The sequence below is a fragment of the Rhinolophus sinicus genome, chromosome X (assembly GCF_036562045.2).
Source record: "Rhinolophus sinicus isolate RSC01 chromosome X, ASM3656204v1, whole genome shotgun sequence".
In the NCBI taxonomy this organism is placed as follows: domain Eukaryota; kingdom Metazoa; phylum Chordata; class Mammalia; order Chiroptera; family Rhinolophidae; genus Rhinolophus; species Rhinolophus sinicus.
In genome coordinates this window covers 68,068,643-68,084,843 of record NC_133768.1, presented here as the reverse complement: position 1 = coordinate 68,084,843, position 16,201 = coordinate 68,068,643, and the positions used below count along the sequence as shown (strand labels likewise).

At 39.7% G+C, this 16,201-nt stretch overlaps 1 protein-coding gene across 1 annotated transcript; it reads left to right on the top strand.

Annotated features, from left to right (window-relative positions):
• Nucleotides 1–310: 310 nt before the first annotated feature.
• TSPAN6 (tetraspanin 6) lies at nucleotides 311–11,379 on the top strand. The gene is made up of 8 exons (XM_019716608.2): nucleotides 311–522; nucleotides 6,902–7,090; nucleotides 7,378–7,452; nucleotides 8,303–8,401; nucleotides 8,902–9,036; nucleotides 9,439–9,522; nucleotides 10,427–10,532; nucleotides 11,162–11,379. The coding sequence occupies exons 1-7, from the start codon at nucleotides 436–438 to the stop codon at nucleotides 10,493–10,495; spliced, it is 738 nt and encodes a 245-aa protein (XP_019572167.2). The 5' UTR covers nucleotides 311–435; the 3' UTR covers nucleotides 10,496–10,532; nucleotides 11,162–11,379.
• The last annotated feature ends 4,822 nt before the right edge of the window (nucleotides 11,380–16,201 follow it).

The window sequence follows — 16,201 nt, the reverse complement described above, 5'->3', positions numbered from 1 at the left end:
CTTAGATCACTTTTAACGTCTTTTTATTCCTTTACTTCCCTCTAGGGTACCAGGGGTCGGCGAGGCCGAATCTCAGCGCTCCAGGCGCTGCTGGTGATAGAAACAGTAAGATGAAGTTATAAGGATGGGGGAGGGGCAGGGCCAGGGAAAGACTTAGTAAAAAAGTAAGCAAGCTCCACTGAAAGATGTAAGAAATTCCCCACACTGGAACCTTTGTACGTATATAGTTTTCAGCAGGGGGCGCTCGGAAATTGTCATCACTTTCCGGACAGCCTCCCGGACTTCACCCTCTAGAAAATTGAACAGTGTTTCCGGCTCTTCCCAGTTGTGGACGCTCGTAAGTTTTCGGCAGTTTCCGGAGAAACTCGAGGACTCCGCACCTCGCTTGCTCAGTTCTGATCGCCCAGAGCAGCGGGGCAGGGTCCTGGGCTAGTCATGGCGTCCCCATCTCGGAGACTGCAGACTAAACCAGTCATTACTTGTTTCAAGAGCGTTCTCCTGATCTACACTTTCATCTTCTGGGTGAGAGACGGAGGCGCCGGGGAACGGAAGGGGATCCTGGGCTTGGGTGGGGGGTGTGACACTGAGCGGAGGGAGCTCGGATCAGGCGTGGGAGAGGGAAGCGTGCGGGGCGGATGGCGGGTGGTTTGGGCTGCAGTTGCTGCGGGGACCCGGGTGCTGTCGACGAGTTGCTGGGGCCCCAGCGCGAACTTGGGCATCTTGCCCGCGCCACGGTCTGGGTGTGGGACGACGTCGGCGGATAGGCTGAGCTGGGACCCAGGCTTGCCTAGCGTTCAAATTCGATTGGAGGTGGGGGTGGGGCGAAAGAGGGACTTAACTCCCCAGAGTACTCAGAGGGTGTCCCCAGACCGTTGTAGAGGTAAGGCTGGCCCGGCCACTCTGAGGACTCGCTTGCATAATAGTCTCTTTCTTTTCACTGCTTCATAAGCGGGGAGTATTTCTCAGGTAAGTATGGTAATGGTTCCTCTCCAGCCAATCTATCCTTGGGCTTGCTTTTGTGTACCATTCTTTGTGCTCATCTCTGAACTGCGGGGTGGGGGTAGGGGTGGGGGTGGGGAGGGAAGTTTCTGGAACTTATAGAAACTTTTTTTTTTCCTCCAGGAAGGTTTTCTTCTTAAGGCGGGAGCCGCACAGTTAAGGAAGTTTTGACCCCTAGGGCAAATATGCCATGGGCTTGTCTTTACACGAAAAAACAGATAAAGTTTAAGAATTTTGTTAAGATTCCTTCTCTAGCTGACCCTGCTTTCACCCTGGCTACCTGGGCTGCCTAGTGATCCAGCGTGTTGATTTATAAAGACCTGTCCTTGCATGCAGATCCCCTTTCTACCTACCACTATGCCGCCCCCACCCCTTGTCTGCCATATCCCAGCCACAGATCTGTCGCCACAAACTGCTAAATCAGTTGTCACACCTATTGTTTCTTTTTTTTTTAATTTATTGGGGTGACAATTGTTAGTAAAATTACATAGATTTCATGTGTACAATTCTGTATTACATCATCTATAAATCCCATTGTGTGTTCACCACCCAGAGTCAGTTCTCCTTCCATCACCATATATTTGATCCCCCTTACCCTCATCTCCCACCCCCACCCCCCTTACCCTCTGGTAACCACGAAACTATTGTCTGTGTCTATGAGTTTTTGTTTCTCATTTGTTTGTCTTGTTCTATTGTTGTTTTTGGTTTATATACCACATATCAGTGAAATCACATGGTTCTCTGCTTTCTCTGTCTGACTTATTTCCCTTAGCATTATACTCTCAAGATCCATCCATGTTGTCACAAATGTTCCTATATCATCTTTTCTTACAGCGAATAGTATTCCATTGTGTATATATACCACAACTTCTTTATCCATTCATCTATCAAAGGACATTTTGGTTGTTTCCATGTCTTGGCCACCGTAAACAAAGCTGCAATGAACATTGGAGCACACGTGTCTTTATGTATAAATGTTTTCAGATTTTTGGGTAGATACCCAGGAGAGGGATTGCTGGGTCATATGGTAATTCTATTCGTAATTTTTGAGGAACCTCCACACTGCCTTCCATAACAGCTGCACCAGTCTGCATTCCCACCAACAGTGTATGAGGGTTCCTTTTTCTCCACAGCCTCCAACACTTGTTACTATTTGTCTTGTTGATGACAGCCATTCTAACTGGGGTGAGGTGATATCTCATTGTGGTTTTGATTTGCATTTCTCTGATGATTAGTGATGTTGAGAATTTTTTCATATGTCTATTTGCCAGTTGTATGTCCTCTTTGGAGAAATGCCTCTGCAGGTCCTCTGCCCATTTTTCAATTGGGTTGTTTGTTTTTTTGTTGCTGAGTTGCATGGGTTCCTTGTATATTTTGGATATTATCCCCTTATCGGAGGCACTGTTTGCAAAAATCTTCTCCCATTCAGTTGGTTGCCTCTTTATTTTGTCAATGGTTTCTTTTGCTGTGCAGAAGCTTTTAAGTTTCATATAGTCCCATTCGTTTATTTTAGCTTTTACTTCCATTGCCTTTGGAGTCAAATTCATAAAATGCTCTTTGAACCCAAGGTCCATAAGTTTAGTACCTATGTTTTCTTCTATGCAGTTTATTGTGTCAGGTCTTATGCTTAAGTCTTGGATCCATTTTGAATTAATTTTGGCACATGGTGACAGATAGCAGTCCAGTTTCATTCTTTTGCACGTGGCTATCCAATTCTCCCAGCACCATTTATTGAAGAGGCTGTCTTTCCTCCATTGTATGTTTTTAGCTTCTTTGTCAAAAATTATCTGTCCATATTTATGTGGTTTTATTTCTGGGTTCTCAATTCTATTCCATTGGTCTATGTGTCTGTTTTTCTGCCAATACCATGCTGTTTTGATTATTGTAGCCCTGTAGTACAAGCCAAAGTCAGGAAATGTGATACCTCCAGTATTGTTCTTTTTCTTAAGATTGCTTTGGCTATTCGGGGTCTTTTGTGGTTCCAAACAAATCTGATGATTTTTTGTTCTATTTCTTTTAAAAATGCCATTGGGATTTTGATGGGGATTGCATTGAATCTGTATATTGCTTTGGGTAATATGGCCATTTTAACTATGTTGATTCTTCCAATCCATGAGCACGGAATGTCTTTCCATTTCTTTGTGTCTTCTTCAATTTCTTTCAAAAATGTCTTATAGTTTTCAGCATATAGGTCTTACGCATCCTTGGTTAAGTTTATTCCTAGGTGTTTTATTCTTTTTGCTGCAATTGCAAAAGGAATTGTTTTTTGTATTTCTTTTTCTGAGATTTCATTGTTAGTATATAGGAAAGCAATGGACTTTTATACATTGATTTTGTAGCCAGCAACTTTACTGTATTCGTTGATTGTTTCTAATAGCTTTTTGGTGGAGTCTTTAGGGTTTTCTATATATAGCATCATGTCATCTGCAAAAAGTGATAATTTAACTTCTTCATTGCCAATTTGGATGTCTTTTATTTCTTTCTCTTGCCTGATTGCTCTGGCAAGAACTTTCAACACTATGTTGAAAAGCAGAGGTGATAGGGGACAGCCCTGTCGTGTTCCTGAACGTAGAGCAAAGGGCTTCAATTTTCTCATTAATTATGAGATTTGCAGAGGGCTTGTCATATATGGCCTTTATTATGTTAATGTCTTTTACTTAAACACCCATTTTATTAAGTGTTTTAATCATAAATGGATGTTGTATCTTGTCAAATGCATTTTCTGCAACAATTGATGTAATCATATGATTTTTGTCCTTTATTTTGTTTATGTGATGTATCACATTGATGGATTTGATGTTGAACCATCCTTGTGCCCTGGGGATGAACCCCACTTGGTCGTGATGAATAATCTTTTTAATGCATTGTTGTATTCGATTTGCTAGAATTTTTTTTTTAGGATTTTTGCATCTGTATTCATCAGAGATATTGGTCGTAGTTTTCTCTTTTTGTGTTGTCCTCACCAGGTTTTGGTATCAGGGTAATGTTGGCCTCATAAAATGAGTTAGGGAGTACTGTCTCTTCTTCAATTTTTTGGAAGAGTTTGAGCAGGATTGGTATTAGATCCTCTTTGAAGGTTTGGTAGAATTCACTAGTGAAGCCATCTGGTCCCGGACTTTTGCTTTTGGGAAGGTTTTGGATGACTGATTCAATTTTGTTACTGGTGATCGGTCTGTTTAGATTTTCCAGTTCTTCATGGTTCAGCCTTGGAAGGCTATATGTTTCTAAGAACTTGTCCATTTCTTCTAGGTTATTGAATTTGGTGGCATATAGTCCTTCATAGTATTCTTGGATGATCCTTTGTATTTCTGTGGTGTCCGTGATAACTTCCCCTTTTTCATTTCTGATTTTGTTAATCAGTGTCTTCTCTCTTTTTATCTTAGTAAGTCTAGCCAAGGGTTTGTCAATTTTGTTAATCTTTTCAAAGAACCAGCTCTTTGTCACATTAATTTCTTCTATTGTCTTTTTGTTCTCTATTTCATTTAGTTCTGCTCTGATTTTTGTTATTTCCTTTCTTCAGCTGACCTTGGGTTTTATTTGTTCTTCTTTTTCTAGTTCTTTAAGGTGTAACATGAGGTTATTTATTTGGGATTTTCTTGTTTCTTGAGGTAGGCCTGTAATGAGATATATTTCCCTCTTAAAACTGCTTTCGCTGCATCCCAGAAATTTTGGTAGGATGTATTTTCATTGTCATTTGTTTCTATGTATCTTTTGATCTCTCCTCTAATTTCTTCTTTGACCCAGTCCTTCTTTAAAAGTATGTTGTTTAATCTCCATGTATTTGTGTTTTTTCCTGCTTTCTTTTTGCAGTTGATATCCAATTTCAAAGCCTTGTGATCAGAGAATATGCTTGGTATGATTTCAATCTTCTTAAATTTGCTGAGGCTGATTTTATGTCCCAATATATGGTCTATCCTTGAGAATGTTCCATGTACACTAGAAAAGAATGTATAGTCTGATGTTTTAGGATGAAGTGCTCTATAAATGTCAATTATGTCCATTTCATCTAATGTGTCATTTAGGGCTGCTATTTCGTTATTTATTTTCTGTTTGGATGATCTATCCATAGCTGTCAATGATGTATTTAAGTCCCCTAGTATAATTGTGTTTTGGTCAATTTCTCCCTTTAGTTCTGTTAGTAGTTGCTTGGTATATTTTGGTGCTCCCTTATTGGGGGCATAAATATTGATGACTGTTATGTCTTCTTGTTGTATAGTCCTCTTCACCATTATGAAATGTCCATCTTTGTCTCTTGTTATCTTTTTCACCTTGAAGTCTGTTTCATCTGACATCATTATGGCTACACCTGATTTCCTCTGGATACCATTTGCTTGGAGTGTCAATGTCCACCCTTTCACTTTAAGTCTATGCTTGTCCTTGTAGCTGAGATGTGTCTCTTGGAGACAACATATGGTGGGTTCAGTTTTTTGATCCAGTCTGCTACTCTGTGCCTTTTTATTGGTGAGTTCAGTCCAATTACAGTTAGGGTGATTATTGATATGTGAGGATTTCCTGTCATTCTATCTTTAGTTTTCTGGTAAGGCTGTGTCTCCATTGTTTCTTTGCCTTTTTGTTGTTGTCTGTTATTTCTGTGTGGTGGTATTCTATGGTGTTTCCCTCTGTTTCTTCTTTTATTACAGTATATATTTCAGTTCTGGATTGTTTTTGAGTGGTTACCCTTAAGAGTATGTAAAAGAAAGTTTCATATTTAGAGTATTCCATTTTCTTCACACGCTTACTTTCTCCATTCCCATATTCCGGTTCAGGCCTTTACTCTCCCCCTTTTTATGTTTTGGTTGCCACAAATTGTCCCTGTTGATGGTGGTCAAATAGCCTCCTTTAGTATTTCTTGTAGTGCAGGTCGTGTATTAGAAAATTCCCTCAGCTTCTGTATGTCTGGAAAGGTCTTTATTCCTCCTTCATATCTAAAGGATATCTTTGCTGGATATATTATTCTTGGCTCATAATTTCTCTCTTTCAATAGTTTGAATATTTGGTTCCACTCCCTCCTGGCTTGTAGAGTTTCTGCTGAAAAATCTGATGATAATCTAATGGGCTTTCCTTTGTAGGTTACCGTCTTCTTTTCCTGGCTGCCTTGAGGATTCTTTCTTTGTCATTGATTTTAGACAGCTTCAATACAATGTGCCTTGGAGAAGGCCTGTTGGGATTGAGGTAATTAGGTGTTCTATTTGCTTCTTGGATTCGAGGATCCAGTTCTGTCCACAAGTTTGGGAAGTTCTCATCGACAATTTGTTTGAATATATTCTCTGTTCCCTTCTCTCTTTCTTCTCCTTCTGGTATGCCCATTATTCTTATATTGCTCTTTCTGATGGAGTCAGAAAGTTCTTGTAGAGTTCTTTCATTTCTTTTAAGTCTCAAGTCTCTTTCTTCTTCCATCTGTGTAATTTCCAGGTTTCTATCTTCGATGTCACTGATTCTTTCCTCCATCTGGTCAACTCTACTACCTAAGCTGGCTATTTCATTCGTAATTTCTTCTATTGAGTTCTTAATCTCCAGAAATTCTATTTGGATCTTTTTTAAAATTTCAATCTCTTTCGTAAAATGCTCATGTTGTTCTTTGATTGTTTTTCTGAGTTTATTAAACTGCCTTTCTGTTTTCTTGCATCCCCTGCTGGTGCGATTCACCCACCTTTAAGTGAATTCAGTAGTGGGCCTCTTCGTCTTGCCTGTCTGCTGTGCAGGGAGTCCTTTGAGGAGTTATTGTTGTTCGATGAGTTGTAAATTCCAGGGGAGCTTTACAGAGGCTCACCTCATGCCGCCATTTTGATTACCGGCCATTTACTTTTACACACCTATTGTTTCTTAAATGCCTAGTGGTTTGTGGTTTCAAGATGCTGCTGTATACAATGTATAACTTTCTATTCTCTGATTTCCCATATAGATCACTGGTGTTATCCTTCTTGTGGTTGGCATTTGGGGCAAGGTGAGCTTGGAGAATTATTTTTCCCTCTTAAATGAGAAGGCCACCAATGTCCCCTTTGTGCTCATCGGTACTGGCACTGTCATCATCATTTTGGGCACTTTCGGCTGTTTTGCTACCTGCCGGGCTTCCGCATGGATGCTAAAACTGGTGAGTTTTTATTTTACTTAGAACTGATTCTTGGTTTTTGAAAAGTCTTGCACACTTGTTTTCTTGGAACTGGCCAAAGCCTTTTAAGATTTTTCTTGTTAATTATGAAAACTTACCAACTGACAGTTCAGCTGCGAATTCCCACTTTTGTTGTGTTTTCCCTGCCCTTTTCAATAAAAACATGCTGAGCTGATTGAGCAGACCTTTTTTGTTTTTCCCCTTTGACTCCCTTTGCGGCTGTGATGTATCTTGTTAATACTGACTTGGACTTTCTTTTTATCCTGCAGTATGCAATGTTTCTGACTCTCATTTTTTTGGTTGAACTGGTCGCTGCCATCGTAGGGTTTGTTTTCAGACATGAGGTAAGCTTGAGTTTGGGAGATAAAAATGGATTAATTTAAGTAACAGAGTTAAAGACAACTTTTACTAGTTCAAAAATCGCAACTGTGTTTAATGCTTTACTTTGCAACCTATAGCTGACAATATGGCTTTTTTTGTAAAATTTCTAGCCCACTTTTAATATAAAGGAAAATTTAGAAAATTGTAAAGACTAACAATCACCAGAATAAAATTAAAGGTACCCATAATTACATGTATTTCCAGTCATTTTTTGTGCATAAGTAGCTATTAAAGTGGAGATGGTACAATTTATAACTTTGATAGGAAACTATTTAAAGCACAAAATTGATACGTTCTCCACTTATGACACACATTTAGAAAAGATTGAATATACTTAATGCAAATAATCAAAACCTTAATATTGAATTAGAAATAAGGGTTCCACTCTGTTAAGCCTGAGGTTAGAAAATGATTCAGTGAGTTTAGTGAAGGCTCATCAATGAGAGTGTTTTACAAAGCGGTAATATAATCTCCCAAAGTAAGGTTTTGTAGCTTAAAAATTTCATATGCATCAAATTTGTACTGTTTATAGTGGATAAAGATTGGGGTTGGGGGGCTACAGCTGCTACTTGAATAAATACATGCTCCTATAATACTTTGAACTTGTAGTGGTTATCTTTTTTTGCCTAGTAGTCCCCTCAGCTAAACTATATCCCTTAAAGGACAGGATTGGACCACAGAAGTTAATTACCATGCATATTGCTGCTGTCAAAAATATAACATTGGTCAGATGTAGGAATTTCTCATTTGACCTAGAAACTAAAAGAACTTTCTAGAATCTTTGTTTACTAGCTTTGTGTCTCTTTGTTGTAGATTAAGAACAGCTTTAAGAATAATTATGAGAAGGCTTTAAAGCAGTATAACACTACGGGAGATTATAGAAGTGATGCAGTAGACAAGATTCAAAATACGGTAAGTGGTCGTAGGTGGTGGCTTCTTAAGAGGGAACACATTCCCCACCCCTCAGTGAAGAGGATAAGGCACTGGCTGCTAGGTGCTCTCCACTTATATTATATTCTTATCATAATCTTAGATTAGGAGAAAATGGAGCTATGTCCCTGGAAAGAAGTGTGGGATGATACTAAGTGACATATCTCCATTTTCTCCTAATCATTTTCCTCACATGTGTACCTCTTCTCTTCACTCCCCACTGGTATCATGGACCAAGTACTGTTAGCAGCTAGGATAGCAGGAAAGTAAGGCCAGTCCAAAAATGTTAGAAACATTTGTTATTAGAAACAGGTGCTAATCTTTTGAACTATAATGCCAGTTGAGGATAGCCACACAAAAATATCATTGAGTATATATAATTAATGTTGTTTTGAACACAAATTGCAATCTAAGATGATAGGTTAAATATTTGACACAAAGTTGTAATATGAAGTATCAATGTTTTTGTTGGATTTTTTCAGTTGCATTGTTGTGGTGTCACCGACTTTAAGGATTGGAAGGATACTAATTACTACTCAGAAAAAGGATTTCCAAAAAGCTGCTGTAAAATTGAAGATTGTTCTCCTCAGAGAGATGCAGATAAAGTAAACAATGAAGTAAGGAGCCTTTTAATTTTTTTTTCGAAAATATTAACTGAATATAGAGTTGACTCAATTTTTAATTTTTACTCACAATACACATAATCTGAAATAGGGCAGGTATTGTTCCCATTGAAAAAATGAGGAAACTGAAACTCAGAAAATTTGTAACTTCAACTCACACAACTAGTAAGAAACACTTTTAAATGCATAATCCAAAAGGTGGGACTTCTGTTCCTCAAACTTCTGTCAAAAACACTGTGCTTGAAAGGAGACTGGACCTGTTATATGAAAGAGTAAGTTTTAATAAAATGCCAAAGGCTGGGGTAGCTAAAGCTCATCTTTCTGCAGAGATATATGATCAAAGCGTTTATTATTGCTTGTACTGTACTTAATGTGTTTTTTTTTCTCTCCCATGAGGGTTGTTTTATAAAGGTGATGACCATTATAGAATCAGAAATGGGAGTTGTTGCCGGAATTTCCTTTGGAGTTGCTTGCTTCCAGGTAAGTCCCTGTGGTTAGGAAATGTTTCATCACATATGTAGTCACATATGTAGACATCATGACATCTTGGATCTTATGTTTTCCCACAACTGCAGAGTTTTCTAAGATTTTATTCCCATTTTACCTCTTCTTTTTGCCATGGCCAGTCATGCCTTGAAACTACAGAAAGCAAGGCTTAGAATTAACTTCTAGCAGTACATATCTTTTGAAAGCAGTTAACTGTGGAAAGACCTGGTGCTCTCTTAGTTGTGGCAATTTTCCAGCACCGTAGTTAATTAAATAAATCATGAGATAGATGGGAACCTTTCTTTGCTCTGCAATCAGTGAAGATTCTCAAACATTATTAGTATCTTTCTTTCCTGGGCTACAACTGCCTAATGAGTTGCATATAAGTCCCAACCTATTAAAATTTAGATCATACAACCCAATATTCAATATGTGCCTGTTATTTTGCGTGGATATTATGTTGTGGGTCAAATTGTATTTCCTGAGTTTTGCTACTTCTCACTGTAGCATGAAAAGTCTGTATTGTGGCTCTAAATCTCTGCCCCTCACAGATGGAGATTTTACTTGATGACATCCTTATTCTAAGCTATACCCTGTTTGTTCTGGTAACTGAAAAGAAGAGTAAGAAAGGCTTTCCCCAAACTGTGACATTTAGAATTTTCCTTGAGTGATTTTTGCCAGTGATACTTGTGAAATTCCTAGTCGCGGTAGTAGTAAAACTTCACTTATATTCTTTGAATGTGACATAGATGCTGCAGAGTATCAAAGAAAACTGTCTAGAAAAACTTCAGGAAGGAAATTATTAGTGAATTAGAAGTGAAAGGAGACAGTATCTATATCCTGAGTTCTTTAAACTCTTTAGTGTGTGTGTTTAATTTTGCTCGCATTTTATTTCCAGCTGATCGGAATCTTTCTCGCCTACTGCCTCTCTCGTGCCATAACAAATAACCAGTATGAGATAGTGTAACCAGCATAACACGGTCTTACTCCTTTCCAACTTTAAGGTACGTTCATTTTGGTCCTCAGACCTGTCAGTCTTGGTGTTTGCTTTAGCTTATGCATGTGATGGATGGGCAGAGTTTGCCAAGAAGGTCTTGTCCAGTAGTGCCTTCAAATCTTGTTGGTACTGTTAGCCCCACATACACAGCTCAAGTCTCTACATACAAGGCATGGCCCAAAAGTACAGAAGAACCTCTCTGGGTTTACCAACACATCAGCCTAAAGATCCTAAGTGGTCCCCTTTCTAACAATTTTGGACCTAGAATGAAGAGAAATGAGGTTCCCTGGCAGGTATACTCTGCTCTTGACCAATAGTGGAATTTCCCCTAGTCTTTGACCTAGTTCTCATTTATCACAGTCCTCTGGTGGACTGTGTATCGTTAGCGCCATAAACTCATCTAACCTAACCAGGAACCAGATTTAGGGGAAATGTGTGTTTCAATAACTTCAGCATTTGAATGGTAAAATGTAAGAAGTGTTGCTGGCTGAATTAATCACCCTTCACATTTTAATTGAGCCACCGCTTGGGGACACATGAAGGTCTTCATTGGCAGAATATATTAGAATGTGTGCAAGTGGATACAGATACAAAATTTGGGTTACAAGTAAATTAATTTTTTTTCTTTAATTTTAGGACATTTACATCCTCCCTCCCCCATGAAGTACCAGATCGCTTGGATGGAATACTGCCTGACATTACCCACGAATAGACTGAAAAACTACACCAATAGTCTGATTCAATCTAAACCTTTGTTCAATATACATTCACCTTTTGTCCCATTCATCGAAGATCATTGAAACCCCTTACCACTCTGAAACACTGGAAGAGCTAGTAAATTGTAAATGAAATGATGCTGTGTTCCTCTTGTCTTTTGTTTTTCTCATTGTGGGGCTTTTGAAAGGCACTGTAGATTTTCTATTTTGATGTAGTATTATAAAATGGGAAATCGACCCCTCCGAACTGGCCCCTTCCCAGCCAAGGTTATCTGGTTTGACTATATCATTTACATGAAGAAGTTAAAATGTTTTCATTAGTCTCTCTCTGTTCTGCTGATAGGCAAAGAGTGACATTGTGTAATTTAATTCCAGCTAGGAGTTGGATGGCACCCGACATTAGAGTTGCCAAGTGGTAGTAACAGTCTCTGACCTATGGCACCCAAGGCTAAAAGTCACTACCAATATTCTGTGACACATCAGGTAGCAGCAGCACACTTAACACTTTACGTTTCTTTGCCACCAAATTAAGGTGTTTAACTTGATGTTTATATTTTCTCTATTATTTGAAAGGTTTAATTATTAATGCTCATTGTCGGAATTATTTTTCTGAAAAATTTAATGCAACTCATCTTTATTCGCTTTAGCTGGTGGTATTTCCTTACAAGGTTGATATGACTTAATTGTCAGTACTGTGGTCAGCTTTAATAATCTTAGTTTTGTTTGGTGTCTTTGATTAACAAATACAAGTCTTTTGCAAAATAAATATTGTTTTCTTCTTAAATAGTTGTGTTTAAATTTACTTTTAGAAAATATGCTGGGATGATGTCATCCACCAAAAAAGCTAAGCCCCACATTTCCACTTGGAGTATAGTTTTAGATATGAAATGTAAAACTGAGGTATTAACTCTGTCATTTACAAAAAATTAATACTGATTTAGGGTCAAGATGGCAGAGTAGGTAACTGTTGTGCTTGCTGCCTTTCATGACCACATCAAAATTACAACTAAACTACAGAACAACCATCAATGAGAATTGCCTGAAGTCTAGCTGAACAAGAGCCGTACAAGTAAAGACATACAGAAGAAGCCACCTCAACACTGGTGGGAGGGGTGGAGATTCAGAAAAGGCCAGTCCCACACCCGTGTGTGACCATTAAATATCAGAAAAGATAGCTCAGCTACAGAGGCCCCCACTGAGGAGCGAGGAGGCCCAACCCCACACCAGGCTTCTTAGCCCAGGGTTTCACTGCTGCGGAGAGAAGTCCCCATAACTTCTGGCTGTGAAAACCAGGGGAGATTGTGACTGAGTGAGTCAAAGGGAGATTGCAGTCCCAGGCATTACTCTTAAAGGGCCCATGCATGGATTTACTCGCTGATGGACTCACTCTGAGCTCTAGCACAGGGGCAGCAGTTGAAAAGGCGCCAGGGACATACAAAGAGGAACTGAGTTGTCCGGAGGGGCAGCTTTCTCCAGGAGGGAGGAGCTGGTGGAAGCCCTTGTTTCTTCATGGAGGCCTCCCGCCTCCCGGAGTACGTACACTGGCAACAGCCATAGCTGAGTCTCCATCAGCCTGGTTAACACCATTCATTTGCCCCGCCCTGGTAATTTGCATCATTAGGGTATCAGAAGGATAAGAGTGAGAACAAGGAATGGAAAACCTAATTGAAGAAATAATGATAGAGAACTTCCCTGACGTGGCAAAAGAAATAGACATATAAGCCTTGGAAGTGCAGAGAGTCCCAAACAAGATGAACCCAAACAGGCCCACACCAAGACACATCATAATTAAAGTGCCAAATGTTAAGACAAAGGAAGATTCTTAAAAGCAGCAAGAGAAGGACAGCTAGTAATTTATAAGGGAGCTCCCATGAGATTGTCAGCTGATTTCTCAACACAAACTTTGTAGGCCAGAATGGATTGGCACAAAATATTCAACATAACAAAAAGTGAGGGACTACAGGCAAGATTACCCAACACAGCTGTCATTTAGAATCGAATGACAGATAAAGAACTTCCTAGACAAGAAAAAGCTAAAGGAGTTCATCACCACCAAATCAGTATTACAAGGAATGTTAGAAGGACTTCCTTGAGAGGAAAAAAAATGTCAAAAACATGAACAATAGAAGGAGGTCATCACAATGGAGACGTGAAGTGAGCCTCTGCAAATCTCCCCTGGAATTTAGAACTCATTGAACAACAATAACTCCACAAGGAACTCCCTGCACAGAAGACAGGCAAGACGAAGAGGCCCACTACTGCATTCACCTAAAGGTGGGCGAATCGCACTAGTGGGGGAGGAGGGAAGGGAGAAGTATGGAGACGGAACCACGTGGGTGCAGGACGCAGACCTAGCTCAGTGCTCTGAGCTCACTGCATCCCGGAACTACCGCAGCTGCGGGAGAGGGATGAACTCGGACTGCTAGGGCTCCGCTTACGGCCCACAGGGCTGAGGGGGCAAAATATAACATGGCTGAACCCAACGCTCACAGCAGACACCTCAGAGAAAAGACTGAGGGAAGAAGGCTGAAAACCGTGGTTTAAGCCCTCACTGCTGAGCAGAGAACGGAAGCCTTAGGCACTGAGACTATCAGCCCCCTCCCTACCCTCACAGAGCTCGCCCCACCGCCACCTGCCCAGTGCTAGAAGCAGAACAGTAGCAGTGTCAGAACAAAAGAACAGAATATTTGCTGTTCTGAGAACTATGGACCACAGACACAGATTCGGAGCCCAACTAGTTCCGGCAAAGGGGAGGGAGCTATGGAAGCAGGACCGGCTGTGGTGGTGGTCGCCGCCATTGCTCTGGGCCACCTCTCACAACTCACACTGCCCCTGGCCCTACCTATCTGGGCGGATCCCTGCAGGGGTAAACAGAACTGCTGAAACACACGGGCTCTGAATCTGGTGCAGGAAGAGCTTTGGAACTTCAAAAGCTCTCCGCATACCCAACACGGACACTGCGCCCTGTGACCCAGGCGAACTATTAACAGAGGAGAACCCCGTCACCCAGGGAACTGCCCCATTGTGTGAGAAGCTGGAATAGTGCAGAGAAAACATAGCACTACCCTGTGAGAGAGGAAAAAAAAAGGTTGCAATCGGAGAGAAAATAAAACATTCTAACAACAAGTACTGGAAAACAAAAGAAAGACTTCTTCCTATCAACCTGTTGCAGAAGCCACTCCTGCAGATGTCTAGGAAGAGAAATAATAAATCAGTAATTGCAATGAATAACCAAGGCAACAAGACAGCTCAGAAAGAAAGTGAAAAGTCTCCAGAAAAGGAAATTAAAGATATGGAAATATGTGACTTAAATGACAGAGAATTCAAGATTGCAGTTCTTATAAGCTCAACAAAATGCAAGAAAACACAGACAGGCAGTTTAATGAACTCAGAAACACAATCAAAGAACAACATGAGCATTTTAAGAAAGAGATTGAAATTTTAAAAAAGAACCAAATAGAATTTCTGGAGATTAAGAACTCAATAGAAGAAATTAAGAATGAAATAACCAGCTTAGGTAGTAGAGTTGACCAGATGGAGGAAAGAATCAGTGACATCGAAGATAGAAACCTGGAAATTACACAGATGGAAGAAGAAAGAGACTTGAGACTTAAAAGAAATGAAAGAACTCTACAAGAACTTTCTGACTCCATCAGAAAGAGCAATATAAGAATAATGGGCATACCAGAAGGAGAAGAAAGAGAGAAGGGAACAGAGAATATATTCAAACAAATTGTTGATGAGAACTTCCCAAACTTGTGGACAGAACTGGATCCTCGAATCCAAGAAGCAAATAGAACACCTAATTACCTCAATCCCAACAGGCCTTCTCCAAGGCACATTGTATTGAAGCTGTCTAAAATCAATGACAAAGAAAGAATCCTCAAGGCAGCCAGGGAAAAGAAGACGGTAACCTACAAAGGAAAGCCCATTAGATTATCATCAGATTTTTCAGCAGAAACTCTACAAGCCAGGAGGGAGTGGAATCAAATATTCAAACTATTGAAAGACAGAAATTATGAGCCAAGAATAATATATCTAACAAAGATATCCTTTAGATATGAAGGAGGAATAAAGACCTTTCCAGACATGCAGAAGCTGAGGGAATTTTCTAATCACGACCCGCACTACAAGAAATACTAAGGAGGCTATTCGAACACCATCAACAGGGACAATTTGTGGCAACCAAAACATAAAAAGGGGGAGAGTAAAGGCCTGAACCAGAATATGGGAATGGAGAAAGTAAGCGTGCTGAAGAAAATGGAATACTCTAAGTATCAAACTTTATTTTACATAAACTTAAGGGTACCCAATCAAAAAACAATCCAGAATTGAAATGCATACTGTAATAAAAGAAGAAAAAGAGGGAAACATCATAGAATATCACCACACAGAAATAATAGACAACAACGAAAAGGAAAAAAAATGGAGGTACAGTCTTACCAGAAAACCAAAGATAGAATAGAATGATAGGAAATGCTCACATATCAATAATCACCCTAACTGTAAATGGACTCAACATACCAATAAAAAGGCACTGAGTGGCAGATTGGATCAAAAAACTAAACCCAACCATATGCTGTCTCCAAGAGACACCTCTCAGCTAAAAGGACAAGCATAGACTCAAAGTGAAAGGGAGGAAATTGAAACTCCAAGCAAATGTTAGCCAGAGAAAATCAGATGTATCCATACTAATTTCAGATGAAACAGACTTCAGGGTAAAAAAGGTAACAAGAGACAAAGATGGACATTTCATAATGGTAAAGGGGACTATACAACAAGAAGATATAACAGTCATCATTATTTATGCCCCCAATCAGGGAGCACCGAAATACACCAAGCAACTACTAACAGAACTAAAGGGAGAAATTGACCAAAACACAATTATACTAGGGGAATTAAATACATCATTGACAGTTATGGATAGATCATCCAGACAGAAAGTAAATAACAAAATAGC

Coding starts and splice junctions, on each gene's coding strand:
- TSPAN6 (XM_019716608.2), top strand. CDS start 436: ATGGCGTCCCCATCTCGGAGACTGCAGACTAAACCAGTCATTACTTGT. Junction 523..6,901: donor TCTACACTTTCATCTTCTGG/GTGAGAGACGGA, acceptor TTTCCCATATAG/ATCACTGGTGTTATCCTTCT. Junction 9,523..10,426: donor TTGGAGTTGCTTGCTTCCAG/GTAAGTCCCTGT, acceptor TTTTATTTCCAG/CTGATCGGAATCTTTCTCGC.